Here is a 23,832-nt window from a genome sequence, read left to right on the forward strand (position 1 = left end):
TCAGCATATGTGCTTTAGAATTGCAACAATAAGCTATCTGGCCTTGGTGTTTGCCTTTTCTTTCAGAACATCTATAATGTTCTCCACGGATATAGCGTTATTAAATTGGTTGCTATGATCCCGAGTGATTTGGGATAGTATGCATTGTTGCAGGGATTCTGCACATACACAGAACTATGCGCAGGAAAACAGATCCACAGTGAATAGGGGTGTACCAAGCTACCACATCAGTACCCAAAGTCCCAAGCCGACTAGCTATAGTGTCTCATTCGTTCTCCTCCAAATATCACTGAGCTACAAATTATTAGACAACCCAGAACACAACACTCCCGACTCTCTCAGGAACCGCGGGAGCAAGATGTACTCTTTCGCTCACTCACTCACACTTGTCCACAATGAGAATAGACAGTCACTGAAATAGTTCAAAATGTTTTATTTAACTATCATGCTCTACAATACAGTATACTGTATTGTAGAGCACGATAATTAAAATAAACATTTTGAACAATTTCAGTATCCTGGGCCGGGTTTCGCGTTTTCCTGCTCCTAAACAGGAACAGGCATGCTCCATCCCCTCCTGTAAGCCAATCACAACACTGCAATGGCAGTGTTGTGATTGGTGCGGAGTCCCGGACAGCGCCCAGCCAGCCAGGTACCTGTAGGGAGGCCAATTTCTCTATGTAGGCTGCATGCAGCCTACATAGAGAAAATGTAGCGTGTGCATGTGACCTGCCCACCCGCCTGCCCCCAACCATGCATATCCTCCCGCCCGCACCCAATCAGGCATACACCGGCCTTCTGTTTTCTTGCAGCGCGAGAAATCAGTGGGGCGGCGCTCCTCCACCCCAATGGAGGAGCCGCTCCTGATTTTTTCACAGCAGATTTCAGTGTAGGATCGTAAGAAGGCATTGCTGATTTCATTTTACATACATAATATCAACAAACTCTCCAATCAACGTTCATATGTGACAGGTTATGCTTTCATGTGTAGTTAATAAACCTTACTATCTTTAGTATTCTGACATATTTTTATTTGGCAGTGGTCAGTCTGTTCCTGTTCTCATGCTTTAGGACAGTCTCCCTTTCTAGGCCATGTGTTATCTTATCAAATCCATTTAATTTCCAATCCAGAGTTTTCCTAACTCCCATTACTGCTCTGATGCAATGACCTTTCATCACTGCTTTGAAGGCTTCTAAGGCAATTATACACTAGATGCGGTGTCTGCATTTTACTGAAAGCAATGTCTGACACTTGCACCCAAATCTAATCTGAATGCCTTGTCCTCAAGCATGGAAGTCTGCACGTGTTCAATTGGATGTATGTCAACTCTCCCAGATCACGGTCAACTGCAATGGGTGGTCAGTCCAGGTATAGAGTATGCATTTGTTGTGTCTGGGTTGAGGTGGAACACATCTGTCTGTCCAGTTTAACATTCAGATTATCTTCATGAATGTAGTAAGAATATTGTCTTACATCAGCATGTTGGAGAAGTCAGATGTCCTCCAATTTTGTAACCATCCGCCCGGCTTCTGATAATTTTCTGTACCAGTGCATAAATTAGCTAGGATGTGAACTAACTGAATGCCTAAAATACAGAACCAGTACCAACCACTATCAGTATATTCAGGGAGCCAGTCTCTCCAGCAGACCTGTACATTTTGGTTGATCAGTATTGAGGGCATATATACTCCCTAGGCTGACCTCTAGGTCATCTAGACTACCTATAATCAATAAATGTCTACCTTCTCTGTCTCTCTATATACAATGATTGTAAATGGAACTCCACATCTAATCCAGACTAACGCTCCTCTTGCATTTGTTGACTATCTAATCATGTACAATCTGCCTCCCCTTCTGCATTGCAGACTGTCTGGTTGCTTTTCCCTAAGAAGTTTCTTGGTAAATGACTCTTTGGGCACCCTGTTGGCTAAAAAGAAGTGTATCTTTGTTCTTTTAGAAACTGGTCCCATCCTCCATATGGGCCATGTGATAAAGCAGTATTTTTTGTTGTGTTCATGTCTAAGGCTGTATGTACATCTGGTGTCAGTTGTAATGTACTAGTCCCTTGGTGAGAAGTGTTTGTGAACTGCCCTGTTCCATTTTCAGTCTGTGCTTGAAGGATTTTCGGCACTGACGTAGACCTAATATAACCCATTGCCAACAGCCCTTTAGTGCCATCTCGGAGACAGAGCAGCCATGTTGCTCCATCTTACTATATGTAACATGCATATTCCCACTTTCTGAGAGATGGAAGAGTCTAGAGAGGTGAGTCTAACAATGCAAATGTCTCACTTCCACCAGCCGACTTGCTCCTCCTTTATATACACTCTTATTTTATCCTCCCTGTTCCCAGCATTTGTGGGAGTCAGGCTAGGCATTTCCTCTTAGTTCACAGAAATCTGATCAGAATCTGATCAAGCACTTGTTCCGGTCAACAGTGCATTGTAGAAGGAGTTTCTGTCCTTGTGCTACTACCTTTGCCTCAACTACGACCGCTCTCTGAGCTCTGGAATGACTATGAGAGGGTCTTTCATGATTTGTCTTCTCTAGCACGTCCGTTTCAGTAGCTTCTAATTTCATCGGTTTATTGAGCCATCTTTTTCTGCTACAAATAAATCTTTTATCATCTTTGCGGGGCACAGTAACATATACTTTACATTTTCTTAATGTACACTTTTTTCCACTGCAGTGAAGGACGATCGCTATTGCTGAACTACAGTCGTACAGTATGGGAAGATATAAATTTAGCTTTTCTCTGCTGTGAGTTGTCCAGCTGTATGGCCTTCCTAAGTACAGGATAGATGCTGTACCAAAAACTGGTAAAGCCGTGCCAGGGAAATCGGTATCAAGGAACATCGATTTGCCTTACCGTTCCTAAGCACTATCGGGATGAGGGAAAACAGAGGAAAGATATAAGCAAAGATAGTCAAAAGTTTTTTCAAAAAGATATTGCCCTCGGACCCCAGTTGATGGAAACTGCTGCCCACACTTTTGAAAGATGTATTCTGCTTATTCCCCGTTGAGTTCCTATTCTGCCTGGTCTTTATGGCAAAATGGAATATGTTCTTGAGAAATATCCACCTCGTTGATGATGGCCCACTCCCACAACATCTGTGCCTCTTCCAGTAAAGACTGGGACCTAATTTTTCCTAGCGGTCTGGATCAACACAACTTGTTTTGTTTACCTGAGTGGGAACAACTTCAAGCCAGCAACTCAAGTATGTTTATGTGGAAATTCTTCCCTATTTCTCACCAGAAACCTCTTATAGGCAGCTCCTGCATGTGTGTGCCCCATCCTTCCAGATTGTCCACTCTGTACACTGGAGGTTGGAAAAGAAAGCCTGCTTTGAGGTTTTATGGGAACCTCCACCACAGCAGGGATTGCTTGAACCATCTGGTGACATTTACTGTGTTGCTCCATCAGCCAGCCGCTTACTTCCACTGGGGATCTAGCTCCTGCTGAACAGGTCACATCGTAAGCCTGCAGGAAGGAATCAGGCTGATGCAAGATGAGATAAGAACGAAGAGGAATTTACCTTTCCTGTCAATCACTGTTTGCGGTTTTAAGACTCTGTGCATTTTACCACTGCTAACCAGTGCTGAAGTGCTTGTGCTCTCTCCTTTAAACATGGTAAAATTGGTTTACACCCAATTGGCACATTCAATTTACTTACAAATCACTAGTAAAGTGGTGCTACATGTACCCAGGTTATGAGCAGTAAATGCTACAACTGATAGCCAGAAACCGGTCCTAGGATGCTTGATTCCGGTCCAGGGAAGATATGGCTTGGCAGTTCGGGCTGGACTGTTCCCATGAGGCACAGGGTCAAGACTGATTTGCATATGGCCATGTCTGAACTGGGGTGGCGTAGTGGGCAAAATAACGATGGATTTAACCCAGATCTCTTGACTGGGGGAGAATGTCTGCATTGTCAGCATTCCGTCCACCATTTGTTTGTTGTAACACAACTGGGCCTACAGCACTGATTGTGCCATCCACTTAAGTAGCCTTTTTAAACAGGTGTCTGGCCTGCCATTGCAGTCTGTGTGCAGTTTTAAACTGCCATTTTGACCTGGGAAAAGAACCCTTTGCAGGCCTAAACCTTCCTTTTGAATACATACGAGCCATCCATAGGGTAGGCCCTAAACAGCCCGTAGGGTGCGCTGTATTTAAAAAGTTGGACAAGTACTTTTAAGTTTTACATTTCCCGGTTTTGAAAAACTCTCAAATTCGTTTTTCACTATTGTAAGGCCTACTCTCTCTCATAGGACAACATTGGGTTATCTTATTACATTTAAAAAAAGGATAACTTTTGGTTGGGAGCAGCATGGAATATCATTTTTGGCGTTTGAGGAATTGTAATTTAAACCCTCTTTAATGGTAAAGTCGAATTTTAAGTCACCATCCTTAAAATGCCACTTTTAGTAAGTTGACATTTTCTGCCTGCAGCCTGTTCCTGGGTTACATGACTAGGTGTAGTTGGTCTTTGTGTATTCCTCCCCAGACAGTCGCACAATAGAAGGTCTGGGTGTTGACAGGAAGGGCCATCCTGACTCTATCAAGGTCAATGGAAGCCCTTGCAAGGGGTTTGATCCGTTTCTGTCGCGGGCACTAGACCCAGCCACACAAGTGGTGCAGAGTTTTTAATCTGCACAAGTGGGACAAGGCTGGGTGGTAGGAATTTTGAGGATTCCTACGAATTCTGAAAGTTTCCATCACAGAAATGCAAGTAAAACGCTTTCAGGCAAAGTTTGAGGTTTGCAGGGCAATGTGGGTAGGAAAACTTTGTGGGATTTATGTAAGGCACTCCACCCTGGAATCCCCTAGTTGTCTAGTTTTAAAAAATGGCCGTGGTTAGTAGGTTTCTATGGATGGCGGCCGAGCACTGTCCCAAATCCCGCAGCTGCCCCTATTCCTGATCTTTCCACGTAGCACTTTAGGGCCTTTTATGTCATGGTCTCTTGCTCCAACCACATAAGTGAGGTACCATTTTTATCAAGTGACTTGGAGGAATGCAGTGTGGTAGGAAATGTGTAGCTCGCTAGATTCCAGCAGTTTTAGGTGTGGGATGCATGTGAAGCACAAAACTCAGTACTCCCCCAGATGTCTAGTTTTAAGAACGTCTGGGTCAGGTAGGTTTTTCCAGGTGGCAGTCGACCCAAGCCCAAAAAGTGCAGTCATTTACCATTGCAAGTGGAACAATATTGGAAGTTAGCCACATTTTCCTGGCCCATATTTAAAAACAGCACCAAAAGAACAAACTGTCCTCTCACTTGCCATTGGGATGGGATGATTTAGTCCGCAGAGGAGCAGAAAGACTGATAAGGTTTTAGGGGTGAGGGTGGGGTCTGATGTAAGGATGGGCAAGACCCACCTTAATATTTTATTTAAAAAAATATATTGCTGCCATACAGCCATCGGTGGACTTTCTGCCCTCCCAGTGGCAAATTGGGGGCACACCTACTGTCTGCTCTGGGCTTCCTGCCTGCCCCTGGAGGGAGGGGGGGGGTAAAAAGACCGGTATGTCCCTTGTGGGGTTGGGTGTGGCGAATTCCAGAGCGCTCTCCCCAAATAAATATTACATGAATTCAGTCCCTAGTGACTAGTGGGCTTTCTGGGCCCCCCAGAGTGGCAGATCGGGAGTAATTACCTCCATCTGTCCCCAAGGGGGACAGAAAGACGGTTCCCCTATTTAGTTGGGGTGGAGACATACCCCCAACTGCCACCCAGGTGGGCGGGGGCAGAAAGACTGTTGCCTTATGTACATGGCTATGCTGGGCAGCCCCATCACAATATTTTTTTTTTTTAAATCCTGGGGGCTAGTGGACTTTCTGCCCCACTTCTCCTCCCCCGGGAGAGGCAGATCAGGGGTAATTATCCCAGAAAGACTGTTGCCTCATTTAGTTGGGGTGTGGGCATAACCATGCCCATGATGGGCAGCCCCTACCCCTATATTATTTCTAAAAGATAAAAGAAGAACTTTTCCTGGCATCTAAGGGGCTTTCTGCCCTCCACTGGGGGACAGATTGGGGGTAATTACCCCATCTGTCCCTTGTTGCCCTATGTACCTGGAGTGTGGGCATGGCCATGTTAACGCTGGGAAGCTCACATCCCTATATTTTCATTTAAAAAAATCCTTGGTGTCTAGCTAGCTTTCTTGCCCCAACTGTGGGGCAGATCGGGGGTAATTACTCCCATCGGCCCTGCCAGCAGGGCAGAAAAACTGTAGCTCTATTTAGTTGGGAGTATGAGCATAGCATACTTAGTCTGGGAATGGCCATGCTAATGCAGGGCAGCCCCACCTGCTATAGGGCTTATGAAAAAAAATCCCTGGTGTCTAGTAGGCATGCAGAAGTAATTACACAGGTAAAGCTAAAAGACTGTAGCTCCATCTAGTTGGGATGTGGGCATAGCCATGCTCACGGTGGGCAGCCTCCATCACTTTTTTTTTTTTTTTTTTAACTTTTCCTGGCGTCTAGTGGGTTTTCTACCCCATTGGGGGGCAGACAGGGGGGAATTACCCCCATATCCTACCCTGGGGGGGGGGTGGCAGAAAGACTGTTGCCCCATTTACTTGGGGTCGGGGCATGGCCATGTCGGGCAGCCCCCACCCCTATATATTATTATCTTTTTAAATCCCTGGTCTCTAGTGCGCTTTCTACCACCTCAGGTGCATATTGGGGCTAATTACCCCAATCAGCCCACCCAGGGGGGCAGAAAGAATGTTGCCCTATTTAGTTGAGGGGTGAGCATCCTTGCGCATGGTGGGCATCCCCCACCCCTATTATTATTTTTTTTAAACATTCCCTGGCGTATAGAAGACAGACTGGGGGTTATTACCCCATTTGGTTGGGGTGTGGACATTGTCATGCCCATGGTGGGCAGTGCCCACCCGTATATATATTTTCTTAAGCTTTCCCTGGCATCTAGTGGAATTTCTGCCCCTTAAGGGTGCAGACTGGGGGAAATTACCCCCATCTGCCTCCCAGGGGGGGACCAAAAACTGTTGCACCCTTTACTAGAGGTGGGGGCATGGCCAAACCTATACTAGGCAGCCTCCACCCCTATATTTGTATTTTTAAAAACCTGGTGTCTAGTGGGTAATTGCCCCCTAAACTACCGTCAAAGCAGGGATCCACTGGGCAGAAGCACCACTGGAAAAGAGAGATTCTCTACTTTCCAATGATACCTCTCCCAGGAGAATCAGGGCTCGGGGGCCTAAGATATGCCCCCGAGCACTGATTCATTAATAGTAAAATAAACCCATCGGCTCTTTTCAGTTTACTCTAATGAAGTCAGCACGTCCTCAACGCTTATCGTCATTAAAAAAAAAAAAGCAGCAGAGTGGTCTTTAAAACCCTCCCCAGTGTCGGCCAACAAATGGACTGGGGAGGGTGTGCGGGTGTCAGCTGGTCAACATCCAGACCAAAAGGGTTAAGAAGGACATTCCATCCACATGTTTAAGTTGCCCAACACCTGTGATGATTCTAGGTAAAACCCCTGGTGGCACATGTAAGCTGTAGGCCAGAGAAGTGTATTAATACTTATTGATTATTTTATTCAAGTGCTCTTCCTTAGGGTAAGCTAGCAGAACACTGCAGCAAGCAACTTTTCATGGATTATGTAAACAAAATATGTTATGCCATTCAAAAATAATGAAAACAAGCCTGGTAAAACTACCCCTATACACACTTAAAAAATATAAATAGCTACAACTACAGTGAGAAAAGGGAAATTGCAACAGAATGCAGTAAAAACCTGTTTGCAGAAATGTTTTAAAAATAAATATGTTGTTGCTAATGAGGTGGCTATGTAAAGGTCACAATAGGCTGCTAGCAAGTTGATGGTGGGAGGATCCAATGAGTGTCACAGACATGCTCCCTGCAAAGCAATGTTTGAAACAAAAATGTGTGTGTGAAAAAAATGGTCGATTCTCCGTTTCAAAAGTTTATGGTTGAAGTATTGACACACACATTTTTGCTTCAAACTTTGCTTTGCAGGGAGCATTTCTGTGACTCATCGGATCCCTGCAACTGATTCGGTTCCTTCAAAACCTCACAGCTCGCCCTCTCTGACTTGCTGTTGATAGTATACTTCACACTTATCTTGATTTTTGTGAAAGGGATTCACTCAATAGATCTAAACAAAGAACTTGTTTAAGTCTATAGGAATAAACAAGAGATGCATATGTGGATAAAGATCAAAAGCACGTGTATTTAAAGAAGATAACACTCCAAATATCTGTGTGCAAGAAAATCCGGATGGTGTGCTAAGGACGCTGGAGGGTCTCCGTCTTTTGAGCCCACCTCTGGAACTCATTGTCTGCCATGTACATTCACGATTCCATCACCACAAATTTGGAAAGAGCTTGATGAGTTGGTTTGTTGTGTTTGATTGACTTTCTTGCTATACACTGTTATGTCCACCACTGAAAAAAATAGGTCGATGCACCCTTTCATATGCTTCAGACAGAGAAACTTTGATTAAAAGAATCATCTCTTTAGAAAACTGGGAGATAAACGGACAGCATAGACAACAGAAACAATTGGTAGAAGGATAATTTATGTTTCGCATCATATGACAATTTCATCAGCAGGTTTCTACAGATCTTACCGTTTACTGCAATGCAGATCATAGATGGGAGTTTTGAACTGAATAGATTTCACCATCTCACCGGTTCGCAGGGAGTAGAGATCAACACAGCAGTAGGGCAGGGTTGTGCTGGGAGGAAAGATCAAACACACCAAATTACTTTATTGCCTACCACAGGGTTTTCTCTGTGCATTATCATGTGAATGCGTAGCCCAGTTAAGTCTTTCAATACTCGCATAGTGAACAATTGACATAGGAGAACGTGACCTCAAAGAAACTTGCATCCACTAAGGGTGCATTATTGGTACACAAAATCGAATGTGTCTGATTCATAAACGAAAAGAAAAGTGCAGGTTATATTAATATCTGTGTTTTGCGAGCAAGCAAATTAGGTATGCCCCCCAAAAATAACTTGAATGCATTTAACTTACAGGTGTGCACATAAAAGAAGGCACCCGGGGGATTGTATAATATTAATAAGTCAGGGACAAAACAAAATTGTGCTGATTGAGACAATATACACACTGATGTCACATTAAAATGATAGATTCAATATAATACAGTAATAAAGTGCTCAAGATGTTTAGATGGGGTTTATGAAATACCAACCTTCTATGATTAGGCACATTTTAAGTACGACTGCTAAACTTTCGCTTATTTAGATAATTATTGCATCATCATTTTATGTTTCAATTTTCCATACTGTATTACATCTATGGTAAATGCTTCAAAGAGAATGTGTGATGCGCGTCAGTAAATGAAAGACTAGCTTCTCTGCTTGGTGAATGAAATACTTCAGAGGCAACACACCACTACAATATGGGATATTGCATTTGCAGGATCCAAAAAGGAATCCTGCATGAAAACTTTAACTTCTGGTTTGTGAATTTTAGTATAATAACTGTTGCAATTAGATGGATGTGAGATTCTTTGGTGTCTAGCCAAAATATACCCTACTTCTGTGTTTTCAATAACTCGATATTTACTGCTGAAAGGACTCAAGATATTTTTTTTTTATTTCAGTAACTTTTATTGGTTATTTCAAACACAAAAACAGATTTAAAAAAGACACAGCATAAAAGAAAAAAAATTACAGTGAATCATCAAATGCCATAGTGGATAAAGGTACTTGGTGAGATAGTTTACAACGGTACAGTGACAATGAGTGAAATGGCCAGCCGGATTGGCAAGAGCACATATGTTTGTTAGATGAGCTAGCCAGGATACAATTATCATACAAAAGTAGGCAATTACAGAATACATAGACAAGTCTGAGTGCTCATATTGGTTAGACACATGCAGATTAGTGTACATTAGGTCTGTTACACGTGTCTAAATAGTGATCTATGTGATCGAGGTTCAAGCGTATCCAGTACATCATTAGTAGAAGCATGTATCATAGACCTAACAATCCTGGTGGATATCCTTTATCCTCCTTTCAGTTTGAAGAGAATCAAGCAAGAGAGAGGGAAAACGATAAAAAACAAATACTAATGAAATAAGGTAAGTAAAGGGAGAGAGTAAGACTAAGAGAGTAAGAATAAGCTCGGGTCAAGGAGCACAACTATAAACCAGCATTTGATGGTTCATCGATTAGCCTTACTCTGATAGGTAACCATCACTCATCCCTAATTGGGATGTTTATATTTTCCTAAAGGGGCTGTATTTAGTACGGTGGTAATCACATTGGGGACTGATATTTCAAGGAGGATTACAAGCTATAGATGCAGAGTCATAATAAAGAGAAGATATTTATAAAGATAATAAATAAGAAAGAGAAGATATTTTACGAAAGATGTAGAAGACATGGCATCCTTTCAATTAAAAAACCATATTGTGAATTTAGATGTGTGATATAATGAAGAAATATTTTTTCTTATTTAATTTATCTCGTGCGCAAGCTGAAAAACATTGACATACTTTTTACACCCAGAGAGTACATTTATTTTGAACTGCTTACGTTGCTTTTAATCAACACCTGTACATAGTTTAAATGCCCAAGCTTTTCCATATACTCTTATTGCTGAAGTTGTTACGTATTGTAGCCTTTCTCATTACTCAGAAGGAAGGGATCACGTATTCAATCTCCTGTTATGACAAACTACTGAGGTTACTGCTATCTACTGTAATTTCTTTCTTATTCACAAATTACCATTTGCACAAAACTGTTCTCTTAATGCACTGGGATATTGAGAATCACACTTTCTCATATATGACCCACTTCAAATACTTCATTTATATCAAATATAAGTCATTCATTGTTTCTGTTAGCAATATGTGTAACAAATATATATTTTATTAAACAGTTGGTAAGCATCAAATTGTTAAATAGACAAGATATTTGTATAACATAAAACAAATGACAAAACAAATTGACATTATTTCACTGAAGCTGGGCTATAATAGCTTGTTTAATGACAGATGCAGAAGAGGACATTCTAAAATCACCACTATGTGAAATCGTTCTTGGGAAGGTTTTGCGAACTGGCTGAACTTTTGAATCTCATGGATCAAATTAAACGTTGTTGATGATGAGCATTTGCAGGGGAGATGGTTGAGGTTTGGCGCACGCTGCTACAGGTCCTAACATGCATGATGTGGTTTGCTGGTAGTTCTCACGGCACTATGCTCTTTACTTTTGTCTATCCCCTTTGCCTGTTTCCCAAATAAAAGCAGGTAAACGGGTGAGGTAGAGATGTTAAGGCGTGGGCTGAGAGGTGAGAGGTGTCAGTAGAGAAATTATTGGAGCATGGAGGGATTGATTTGAATTCTCCAGCTGTCCCATGCACTACCTTTTCTAGCTACCATTTCCAGCTCATCTAGTCCACTCAGCCCAGTCCTTTTTGAGCAACGCTACACTTACCAGATGCATGTATTGCTCTAAGGTAGTAGCTATTCTCCTACTGCACTCCTGTAGGTAAGGTTCTCTTTGATGTGTTCATCTGCTATTAATGTTTAGTGCATCCTAGGACATTCTTATTAACTGTATTATACATTTGTAATGGTCTTACACACCAGAAGGAATTAAGTACCCACCTCTGTCCTTGCATTTTTTTTTATTGGTAAAGATCAGATGGCGACCATATATATATAGGTGTGGAACAGCCAGCTTTCACCATCAAAACCTACCCGAGTCCTATTACATGTCTTATGAAGCAAATACACATATCCAAGTTGTTTCAGGGGCCACAGTCTGTCACTAAAGAGATACCTACCACATGTTAAGGACATCAGCCAAGGACACTTATCGTTCAAACCTTTTGCCAGTCAAATACTGACCAAGCGGAATTATAAACCAAAAGGTGAATAAAGTATCCATCTTAGTGAGTGTAGAGTGCCCAGTCATTCTTTGCAATTCTTGAGAGAACTCAAAAGAATGCGGCGGATACTTAAAATAGTGAGGTAACTGAAAGGATAGGGAAGATGAACAAGGCTACATCAGCGCCAAATTCAACGACTCCAAATACCACCAGTGAAGAGGGGTGGCAATCATGCATAATTCCTGCCATACGTATCACTGAAGGAACGCTTGTATGTTGGCCTGAAGACCCCTTAGAATCGGGTTTTGTAGTCCAATTGACAATTACTTCACCACCATTACCCATGAATGCCTTCCAGCCTAAGTCGAAATCGAAAACAGGACCTCAGGCAGCAGTAGCAGTGGTCAGTTCTGGAGGGGGAGTTGGTAACTAAGACAAATCTTCATCTTCTTATACAGTTCAGTGAATATTCTTGTTGAAAATTCCATTGATTTACAAATACAGCCCTATTAAACATAAGATGGGGCAGTCAAATGACATGACCTATATAATCCTGGCTCAATCCTCAAATTCAAAGACCATAAGTAGAACAAAGCTAGCATGAGAGTCCCCACATGGAAACTTAAATGAACAGCTACCCCCCTTCATTCATAACCCAGACAGCGAAGAAATCACATTTCTCCATTGTAACCTGAAATGAGTAAGATCTCCATACTAAATATACATTTGACCCTGCAATACAGCGAGAGTTTACACCCAGGAACCAGGCAGCGAATAGGTCAGCAAATGTGTATGGTTTTCACCTTGTTTCAAAAGAAGATCCTGAGCGCCTTACATAAATTAAAGGGAATATGCCACCACCAGCAGATCAAAACCTTAAGTCCCAAATTAATGACAAACTGAATTTGTTTATCACCAATGTTCAAATATCCCCACAGAGAGAACCTTGAAATAAGTTTCTAGCATGGTTGAGGGTGAAATTTGGGTCAAATGTAGCTTGGCACCAGGACTTGAAAAGACTGTGACATGTTTAGAATAGTATAACAATGGCTGAACTATCATCATCTGTTGATCTGGAAATCTACCTGAATATTTATGGTGAAACACAAACCCTGAAAGAAAGTCCTTGCCCTTGAAACTAATTCAAGGACCAAGGTTAAGACCCTTTTAAACATTGTCAATAAAGTATGCGATTTACCGTTCATTGCATTTCTAGTCCCATCCTCCATTGACTTACAGTGCATGAGGAAAATACAGCAATAGGTTGCACAAGTAGATACATTATGTTTTCTTTGGGCACCTTCCCACTCAAGTCTAACTTTCTATCTCATTGCAATTTTTTTCTTTCCTTTTGCTTTTTGTTTTTCCCTTCCCTTTGTACCCTTTGTTTTTTCTTACGTCTTAAAATGTAATAACTGTATTCTGTTGATGTGATTAATGATGTTGACATATCTGTTACACCAAAGGCTCATATAGCTGAAAATGTTAAATAAAACCCATTTACTTTCGCTGCTAAATGAAATTCCAGAGCTAAGATTTAGATCCTGAGCAGAAGCCTGTTAATCTCTCAGGAGAAGTTGTGCATAAAATTTCACAGTCGATAGAGCTTAAAACATCGCACATCACTTTCTAAACCCAAGGAATTAAATGCTATAGGGATCTTCTCTCCCACCAGTAGAGTTCAATTAATACAGATGCCCTTCATTTGAGCACGACATACATAGCAAGACACAGCTAAGGGATGTGGTGAACAGTTCTACATTGAAGTGCAATCGCTACAGTAACTCAACCTTAAACAGATTTTTGCCTTCTTGCAAAACATCATCTAAGGGCTTTCAAATTATCAGAAAACAAGGACTCAGCCAATTCGTTCAAACTGCACAGCTCTGGAGGGGGACCAAGGCTGATTTGCATATGGTTAGTCCAGGTCTGTGGTTTCACACACGGCAAAAAGCACACTGTGCCCGGACTGAAGTACTAATCAGCGGCTGAAAATAATTCAACCATTATACTCATAGCACCTATGTTTTCTCTGCCAAACACGGCATCAGAAAATGGAAGAAATCGTGCAGGTTTGGGACATGAGGATGTGTAAGGAGATGATTTACAGTCGCTGTCAAATCTATGAAGGGGAAACGTTTTAAACGTTTTCTGCTTCAACTACACTGGAACATAGGCAACGCAAAAAAAAAAAGTGGAAATGCTACTGTTTGTCTTGGCCACACCCTCACCCTCGAGCATAATTAAATTGCTTCACTTTTATTTTTATTATTTGAATGCTTCAAATACCACTTGCAGCACAATGTCTTTCTTTTGATCAAAATGTATCTTTAGTTCAAATACCGACAATTGTAATAAATCTACTATTGACCTCAAAAACCTAACCGCAATCCTCAACTCACAAGAGTCCTACACACGAGGAAAGCCAAAAAACGTGTCGGACCTATGAACTCAGAGTTAAGAAAAAATAAGTTGACATTTGCTCATTAATTGAAGCATTTGTGTTCTCTCCTTACAGACATACAAAAGTACAAATAGAAATGGGACAGTGTTTACAATCAGACAGTCATCTAGGTCTCGAGAGCCTGGAAAAATCTAGTAATCTTGTATTAAGCAGCCGAGTAGAGACACTGATGCCCGTTTCTGGCACATACAAGTTCCTCAAGTATACTCCAGTCTGAGATGACCTACGCCGGGATCGCCACGTCAAACCCCAATGTTCTCCTGAGTGGGTGAAGGTGGTCCAAGAGGCCATGATTTAGACTGGAGTTGGCTCCTGAAGATGCAGACGACTGATAGGATCTGTGTGCGTTAAGCTAAGTGTCTGCATTCGTGGCTCGATGCCCCCTCCCTGACATGGGCCAATGTCGTATTCTAGAGTGTTGCCGTGCTGCACCTCACCAGCTCCACTGGGCTGGGTGTGAGTAATATGCTTGCTAGAACCTATGATCCTGGTCGAGCCCTTTTAGCCAGGACGCCCAATACATTGCCAAACCCGTCCTGGCGTTTGACCTTTCCTGTGTGGCGGCAAACGATCAGCAAGACCTGGGCCATTCAATTAGTAACTCTTAGGCAGATGTTGGCTCTCTCTGGGGACCTCGAGCCTTATTTCGGTGATCGCGTAGCTAGGCCCTCCCCGCTGGGTTCTGGCCTCCTAGATAGTGTGGTTCCGGGTCACGGCTAAAACATGTTGCCGGTCGCTCTCCCGGGAGGGCAACGGGACTGATTCTCTAATACACGATCATGTGGTGAGCTCACCTGTGTGAAGAAGCGTGTCTGCTTCCTCCACCCCTAGTTCTGTGTCATGTGTGCGGTTATCAGCTTTGTTTCCGGTGTATGGGGGTTTTAGGGCACAAATGTTAGGAGACCCGGTCTTCACATCCATTGCGAGGTGGCTCTGATCCCTCTTTTCTCCGGTGTGATGTTCTGAGCATAAACTCTAGGTGACTTTGCTCGCCCCATACACTGTGAACCGGCTTGCCCTCTGTGCCCTTTTTCCCTGTCCCCTTCACAGATGCTATACCTTGCCCACTGAATCCCCTAAACATCATGGGAATCTGTGTAAATCCATGCTCTAATATTCAAATTACTGGCTGCCATTTTACCTGCCGGTTTCTCATGGGCACATCACTCCAGCCCTCCAATTTCCTTTTTTTTTTTATAGACTGGTCTTCTGCCATCTAAAATGGCTCCCAACTCAGTCGTCTGAGCCCTCTCCCATCAAGATTCATTGGTAGCAGCATATGACTATCTGCAACCATACTAGAACAGGCACTGAAATGGGAGATTCCAACATACTAAGAAGCAGGCCATACTGCTGTATTCAAAGATGCAGCTATCTTGGAAAGAGGATTCCCTCAGCTTGGGGCATTACATTTTCTACCACTCCCTCATTTAAAATCAGATATCGCCCAAACTTAACCGGAAACGCTGCAAAAAATCTCAAACACAAAATGCTCAAATAAAAAAAAAGAAACACATACTAGATTACTACTACTTCTTTACTAAGGGAACGATAATCAATGATCTAATCTTCTTTACCAAAACATTGTGCTCAGTGGAGAAAAGCGCTGTCCTCCTTAGTCAAGTTCATCTCCACCAAGGAGGTAACGCACAGCTTTATAATTGCTATTGTGCCCTCATCTGTGTATAACGCATAAGCCACCATCTCCATTTACAACAACGGCACTGTGCTCATTCAATCCTCTAATAATAATATCATGAGCTCTTCCCCTACATGAAAGATAGGATAACCAACAAAGTAACACATCCACCCCCCATGTCGCCACTAACCACTGCCTCCCTTCTGAGCGATAACCACATCCGACCTTTTCCTTCCCTCACCTCATCCCACTACTCTCCAATGGCACCTACCAACTCTATAACTCATGGCATCACCACAAGTCCAGAGAACACCCTCCTCACTCGAGATTGCTGACCCTGCCCCAAGACACCATCTCTCTATCAACTCCACTCAACAAGCAAACCGAAAATCAATATTGTTCTCAGGTGGGACAGTAACAACACCATTCCTGATCAGTTATCCAATATCTAGATGCCAATCAAGGTTTCTACAAACTACCAATCAACCATCTCTTTAGAATTGACAAGATCTCTCTATGACACTGTTCCCACCAGACAGGGTCTGAAAAGGAGTCTCTAAACTTCTAGTCTTCAAGACCACCTTCCACCTAACCCCCAAGCTCTACATCATAGTACAGACGCCGACCAAAATCCCATCACCATATCCCTAGGTTCACCTAACCCTCCAAACCACCACCCCCAACTGCTGACCTCACCCCCAAAAGCATTCACAAATCTCTTCCCAATCAACTCAATAGTACCTCCAATCTCTGTTCAACGCTCGGCAACCTAAAAACAGCTGTGAGGGCTGACATCCAGAACCTACTGCATATTACATCTTACCTGCAACATAGCATAGGTGGTGGAATCACACAACATACTACCAGAACTGGAATATCCCCCTCAAACACCCTCTTTCTGGTAGCGCTGCCAAAACCTGGGCTTCTCAATCTAGTTGGAGATGCAAACTAAATCTAGGCCACTCCTCTCCACCCAACAAGCTGGTTAGTCACATATTCAACAACAATGTCCATTCCTCTCGTCTCATACAACCCCGCTCCAAAAGACCCCAATATCACTGTGGGAAAAATCAACACAATGGTCACCCGTCCACTCTGGGAACCCCATCAATGAACCTGATCCATTACTAAATCTAACCTCAAAAAAGTCCTCATATGTCATTCATCTACAGGGATGTGGAATTCCTATAGCCAGATACCCAGGAAATAGTGTTTGGGGTCAAGGGCAACTCGTTTTCATGTGTATTTTGTCCTTGGGACAAGTAGGCCCAACCCCCTGTAGCAGAAACCCTTTGGCTGCCAGTTTGCAGTTCCACATTATGGATCAGGGAAGGGCACTATCTGCAGTTAAGTTAATATTTTTTTCCATGCACTAATGCTGTTCAAACTTGTATTTATGGTTCATTAATTGAAAGCCTTTATTATTAGGGTGAGCGCTCTTAGTAAATGTTGTAAGTATAAAAATGTGTGCGTTTTCAAAGTTTGACAATATGAGGCTATGTAAAATGCTCCCAGATTGCTCTCGGATTTTATTCAAATACTTGCAGAAGCTTGAAAGCAAGATTGATGATTCTTTGCTTTCAAAATAAAATGGTTATAAAAAAATTAAAGCAGGAACAAAAACATTTAACTAAACCACTGTAAAAAATGTAGGTACCATTTCTTTGCAGCATCATTTAGTAACATGTTGATGCATGCTAGTATTTCCCAAAAATATTCATAATGCAGAATCAGTGTAATTAATTTCAATAAGCTTATGGGGGATAAACTCAACAAGCATTGGCAAAGCCAGTAGGTAAAAAAAAAAAATTGGTGGTCAGCTTTTTAGTTTTGTCAATGTGTGACTTGTTTTGGCATGGTTTTTGTAAAACCTTAATGGTGTGGGAGCTGCCGGGCCCTCTCCATTATAACAAACACTGGCAAAAGCAGAAGTTGTTTTGGTCTCAAAAAGCACACACTGCCACAATAGGTACTGGCACTGAACAAAACTACTTTGTGTGCCGATATGCTCCTTCTGAAAGAGCCGAATGCGGTCACTCGCAGTGAAGCCAGACGATAGAGAGAGACAGAATTTCAATAAACTCAAAAGGTCAAAGTCAACACCAGACCAAATTAGGGGCCCAATTATAAAAGAAAGTCTCATAAGTGCACCCATGGTAGATGTCCTTGCATATGTCCAAACAAAAGAGTGCATAAATGCAATTTTAATGTGTTCTCTGGCAGCGAGTATGCAAACAATGCATTTTCTAGCCCACATACTATCTTAGCAGAAAAAAGAACTATTTAACTATGGCTGGATCAGAAAATCAGGAAACAAAAAAGCAAGGGTGAATGGCAAGAGTAGCAGTTCTTATCAGCTGTGGCCCATGCAAGTAAGAGCGGTGTCTGTCGAAAACGGCCCCCACCTAGCCCCACCGCTCTTACCTGAACGGGCCACGGCTGGTTCATATAAGTACTTATTCAATTAAATGGAATCTCAGAAATCAACTACATTTATTAATTTATAATGTAAGGGTAATTGTGTAAACAGAGGATTGTGTATGCAATAATGTATGATCAAATACTATTATTCATAAATTGCACTGATATTCAAAAGAATAAATTCCTAAACTAAATTTAAAAAACAAGAAATAGTGTGGTAATACTCAAGTGATCAGTTGCTTAATACAAAAGAGGAAATGTGGAAAGATTTCTTAGAACAATAATCAGCCGCACAAATAAAATGGACACACAAACTCAATCACTAGTTGAAAAAATAACTTGATTACGTTCACAAAGACCAACTGATGAGGCGGATTTAGGCGTTTCTGTAAAGTCAAAGTGAAATCAATGTAAAATTACACAAACATCGTACATTTAAAGAAGTCTTTGTCAATATAGAAAAATAAGTACTTTCCAACACAACAGCTATTTATCCACCAAAAGCACACAGCAAGCAACTCTATCATAATTTACATCCTCATCTAAGACTACAATTTTTTCCGGACTTGGAGTCAACTTAACTGACAGCGCTCACCAACATAGAAATACACAGACAGTGAGGCACTACGAGTATTTGAATGAAAATTTTTATAAACTGTATCATCTGTGTTAAATTGCTTTCTGTTAAGAGGTGGTAAAATAATCCAGCACTGCCTCTCTCTGTGTTCTGTCAACGGTCTCTGAAAAACTGGGACATAAGCTAAATGTATCTATTTTTGTCTACCAAATAGTGAAAACTGGGACTTTCCAGAAAATCCGGGACACAGTCACCCTATCCACAACACATTTAACACCTTAAACCTACCAACAACTAAAACCACCCTCCAAGAAAATAGTCTTCCTCCTTGGCTGCAGAATGGAGCACCATGTTTAATTTTCACAGGTGAGACACAGTGCTGTGTGTCTCACCTAAGCACAACAGTCTCAGTCATAGTGCAAACTTGATGAGATTGGCCATCTACCAACCTTTCCTCCACAACTGAGCCTCCCTCTTGCACTGTGTGGGTAACAGTAGAGAATGAGAGTGCCACTCGGTCAGCTAGGTGACTGCAAAGAACAGCCTACGAGGGAGGGTTCCTGTAGAGTGCAAGTATGCCATTAATTCTGCTCGAACCAAAGGGAACTCAAGAGAAAGCAGAAGCACTAAGAGGCAGTGTCCCCCATGGAGGTAACCTTTCTTAATACTTAGCCTATTGTGAGGTTGCCCCAACACCAAAAGCCCACTGTACCGAGAAGGATGTGACTTCCTCCATCTTCTCTACCAATCTCAGTCATCGAGGAGCACAAATAGGCACTGGTCTTCCTGGTGTAAGCACAGGGCAGTCAGGAGTCAGTTCCTGTACAATTGTTCCATGTCCTAAAGACTTAGATCTCACTGGACTGTCTGCTAGATGTTCTTCTGCCCCCACTTCCCTTCTGCCTGTCTGGTGAAGTGAGCTCTATCGCTGATAAATTATACTCATTTGATTATTCAGATGGGGAGTATATGGGTCTGGAGCTGAAATACTCAACCCAGGATGCTCTGAGCATAAAGATGAATGGTAGGGAGGGTGCCATGAATCCCTACACGGAGAGCCCTGGTGCATCTCCAGTTATTTGTGGTTCATTTCTAGTTATATGCGGTGCAGCTTCTGCCAATCTAGTTTCTTCTTTTACAAAGCCATCACAACCAGTACCCCTGCTTATCTTATAGACACACTCACCAGCGCTAGTGGTTCTCAGCTCACCCACAGCGAGGACAGCATCAGAATGCAGACTAAGAGCCCGATTCTGATCTCGCTAGTATAGCCCTCCGGACGACTGGAATCCATAGGGCTTTACGAGCGATTCGTGCAACTGGAGTCCGAACGAGCGAGTAGGAGGCATTCTTATGCTTATGGACTCGGTTCACACGGACTCCCATTGAACTCTACAGGAGCCAGTATAATGGACGTATGCACAGGCTCCCATAGCAAAAAGGGATGAGCGGGGAAAAGCGTACACCCCGTGGCGGGCACCCCATGGTGCCCACCACACTGTGCATGCATGGGAAGGGGGGACCCATGGGTCTGAATCAGAGGGCTCCAGGTGATGGTAGGCCTTCTACGGGGCCCAAAAGAATGATTCCGCAAGCTTTTTCAATCCAGACATACCGAATTGTGAAGGCTGTCCGAATCGTGCATCGTACTTGCTCGCTCGGAAACAGAGTCCATAGAGCTGTACGAAGCATCTGCATACGACTCGTATGGACTGGATCGGTTTGGGAGACAATTCGCTCGACGCATCCGCGAACTTCGCATCGTACTTGGTTGTTCGGACCAGTGTATGCATCAGTCGGGGAAAAGGGGCTATGAATCGGATCTGTTAAAGCCAAATCTGTGGGATAATGACGGACTTCAACTCGCATACAGGGGGGTTTCTCATGGGGAAAAAATGGTTACAGAGGCGTTATAGTTAGGTTCAGAATGTACACACACACAAAACTATAGAAATTCAGCAGTTATAGTTACCATAGATCACATTCACCTAACTACAAAGTTACTTTAACCTTTGTATATTTTCAGTGAATATATTCACTGAAAAAACAAAGGATAAAGTAACATTATAGTAAGGGGAATTTCTCAGTGACAATGTTAACATTTTGAACTAAAAAACATGGAAATTAAGCAGTTATTGTTAGCAGTGCTAACTATAGTCGGCGCCCTCGCCATGCACTGCTAATGACATCACATTTGACATCATTTATGCCATGTTCTATGATATCATTTATGACATCACTGATGACATTTTAAACAATATCATTGATGACATCATCCAATGAGTGTGGTAGTTTGTTTTATAGTTTATATAATTTATTTTTTTTGTAAGTGTTCATAGTAGAATCACGTTATAATATATGTTGTGTTCAGACATTAATTGTAAAAAGAATGTTTTTTTATTTTAACATAGAACATGGTTCACAGTTTGCAAATCTTTCTAAAATTTGCATAAGTATTAAACAGATAATTTTTTTATATTTCAATAGTACTTGTTTATTTGCTCTGTTATTGTAACTCTAATATCGAGATATGTTACCACCAATCTCTTTTTGAGGTGTCATTACTCTGACAAGATGCTCATGGGACACTCGCAAGATCGTAAAAGTCTAAATTTCATCATCATCTATTGTATATGGTTCTTTATCATGTTTTCAGTTATTATGTATTGCTAATCTAGAATAGAGTGAATAAAAGATAGTTGGATATTTTATTTATTTCTTTTAAGTGATGGCTCTCACGAGATAGTCGCGGGAGCCAGATGCAAACTCCTCTGTATTGACTCCGAGGGACTGTGCATCCTGTTCGACTCTCGCAAACCATTCGCAAGATCATACATTTAGAATTAGGTTAAATACAGTGTTTTACTGTAATTTTTAACAAAATAGAACATTAGTAATTTTCTTTAAGGTAGAACTATGAATTATATATTATTCCCTCTCTCAGATGACAGCTGTGCTTGGTAGGGTATGGGGAGGGACTACCCTCTTCTTCAAGGCCTCTCTATCAAATGACGGGTTTGTGTAGTAGGGTGCATGGAGAGAGACCTCTACACCAAGTCCTCTCACTCGGATGACAGGTGTACGTATTAGGATGTGCACATGGACTGGCCTCTCCCGTCAGATCTGTTTCGCCAATGACAGGTTAGCATAGTAAGGTATGTGCATGGACTGGTCTCTTCTTTCGGACTTCGCTCAGATGATAGGTGTGGGTAGTAGGCTGTGTGGGGAGAGACTGGCCTCTCCGCTGAGACCTTTCCCTTGGATGACAGATGTGCATAGTATACCCTGTCCAGGGACTGTCCTCCGTTAACAACCCTCTTTATGATAACTGGTGTGCACAGTAGGGTGTGGGAAGATACAGTACTCTACTCACAACTCTTGCCAAGCTGATGGGCGTAAATAGTAGACTCTGATAAACACCATCTCCAGTAACACTCCTTCCTACAGTAGCAAATATGCATTCTAGAGTGTATTTAAAGATCACCTACTCCTTTCTACAGAGAATATAACTTTTTTGGAAAATAAGAATTAAGCATCTACTAATCACATTACTTATTTCTTACACACTTCCTCTCCAAAACAAGGACCATAAAATGCATTCCTACTGAGAACTCAGCTACCCCTTTTTACTATTCGGAAGCACGCACGATCATAAAAATTAGTTAAAAACAATATACATTTATTTTCTTCACAATAGTTATCCCTTAGGTACCCTCCTCTCTAAACCTAGGAGGACACCATGCCTTTCTGCTGCCCCTTATACAGCTTTTTATTTCATTTTTACAACACCTCCCATTTTTCACAGTAAACAGTAATGGTGGCCATTTCATTCCTAACATTCCAACAGTCAGCCAATCAGAGCGCTCGTGGGATTCTCTCGCTCCCGCAAGAATGTGAAGGCTCACAGAAAAAACAGGCCTCTCGACCAATCACAGGGCCTCATTTTTGATTTTACACTCTTGCGGATCGCCCGCAGGATTCTTGCGGGCCCATCTCTCAAAATATACAATTATTTTTTAGCATTAATATCTCTAAGACTACTGAATGGATTTACACTAAATCACAAAAAGCACAACCTGCGGACCATGATCTAGCTTTCTGACGAATGTGGTTTAATTCTGTTTAGCAGTTTTTTCTAAAACCGGTCTTAAAGAAGTCTATAGAAAATGCATGGGGATTTTATGTTTAGGGGCCCCCTTTTTTTCTCAGCCCCCGCTTGATGAATCACCCCCAAACTTTCCATGAAGGAGTTGAGGTGTATGAACTTTTTCTTGTGAACATATATATACATATATATTTATTCACAAAAAAAAACGAAAGGTTACAGGGAACTTAAAGTTAGGCTCAGATTTCACATGCACAAAACCAGAGAAATTCAGCCGTTCTAGTTAGATGAGCTAACCATAACTCGCGCCCCCGCAATGCACTGCTTATGACCTCACATATTGCATCACTCATGACATGGTCAGTGACATCATTCATGAAATCTCAAATGACAAGAGATATCACTATACTTCTCAGCTTACATTTCTCAAAAACTACTGAACAGATTTACACCAAGTAGGCAAAAAGAACTTCCTTGAACCCACATCTACGTCCCTGCCAAATTTGGTGTAAGCCTGTTCCACAGCTTCCTAGGGGAATTAACATTACAAACAAACCCTTATTTCACGCCCCAAATTCTCGGTCCACGCTGCACTGATCACCCCCAAACTTTCCATGACAACCAGAACCTACCTTGACACTTTTTGGTGAACATTTTATGAAGATTGGTCAAACAACATCAAAGTTAGAGGCAAGTCAAAAAATGCTTTTCATATGGAAATTAGATCCTAACAATAACTACCTACAGGTGACCGCCAGTAGGATATATATAT

The 23,832-nt window shown here is 42.0% G+C and overlaps 1 protein-coding gene across 4 annotated transcripts in view; it reads right to left on the reverse strand.

The window, feature by feature from the left end:
- BCAS3 (BCAS3 microtubule associated cell migration factor) overlaps nucleotides 1–23,832 on the reverse strand; it is a 3,636,180-nt gene that overhangs the window by 2,906,270 nt on the left and 706,078 nt on the right. For all 4 annotated transcript variants that reach the window (XM_085649432.1, XM_085649434.1, XM_085649433.1 and 1 more), the window contains exon 8: nucleotides 8,616–8,723. In XM_085649432.1, coding sequence (XP_085505558.1) covers nucleotides 8,616–8,723 — 108 coding nt within the window. The remainder of the gene's footprint in view (nucleotides 1–8,615; nucleotides 8,724–23,832) is intronic.

Source organism: Triturus cristatus, chromosome 3_2 (genome assembly GCF_964204655.1).
Source record: "Triturus cristatus chromosome 3_2, aTriCri1.1, whole genome shotgun sequence".
Classification (NCBI taxonomy): Eukaryota; Metazoa; Chordata; class Amphibia; order Caudata; family Salamandridae; genus Triturus; species Triturus cristatus.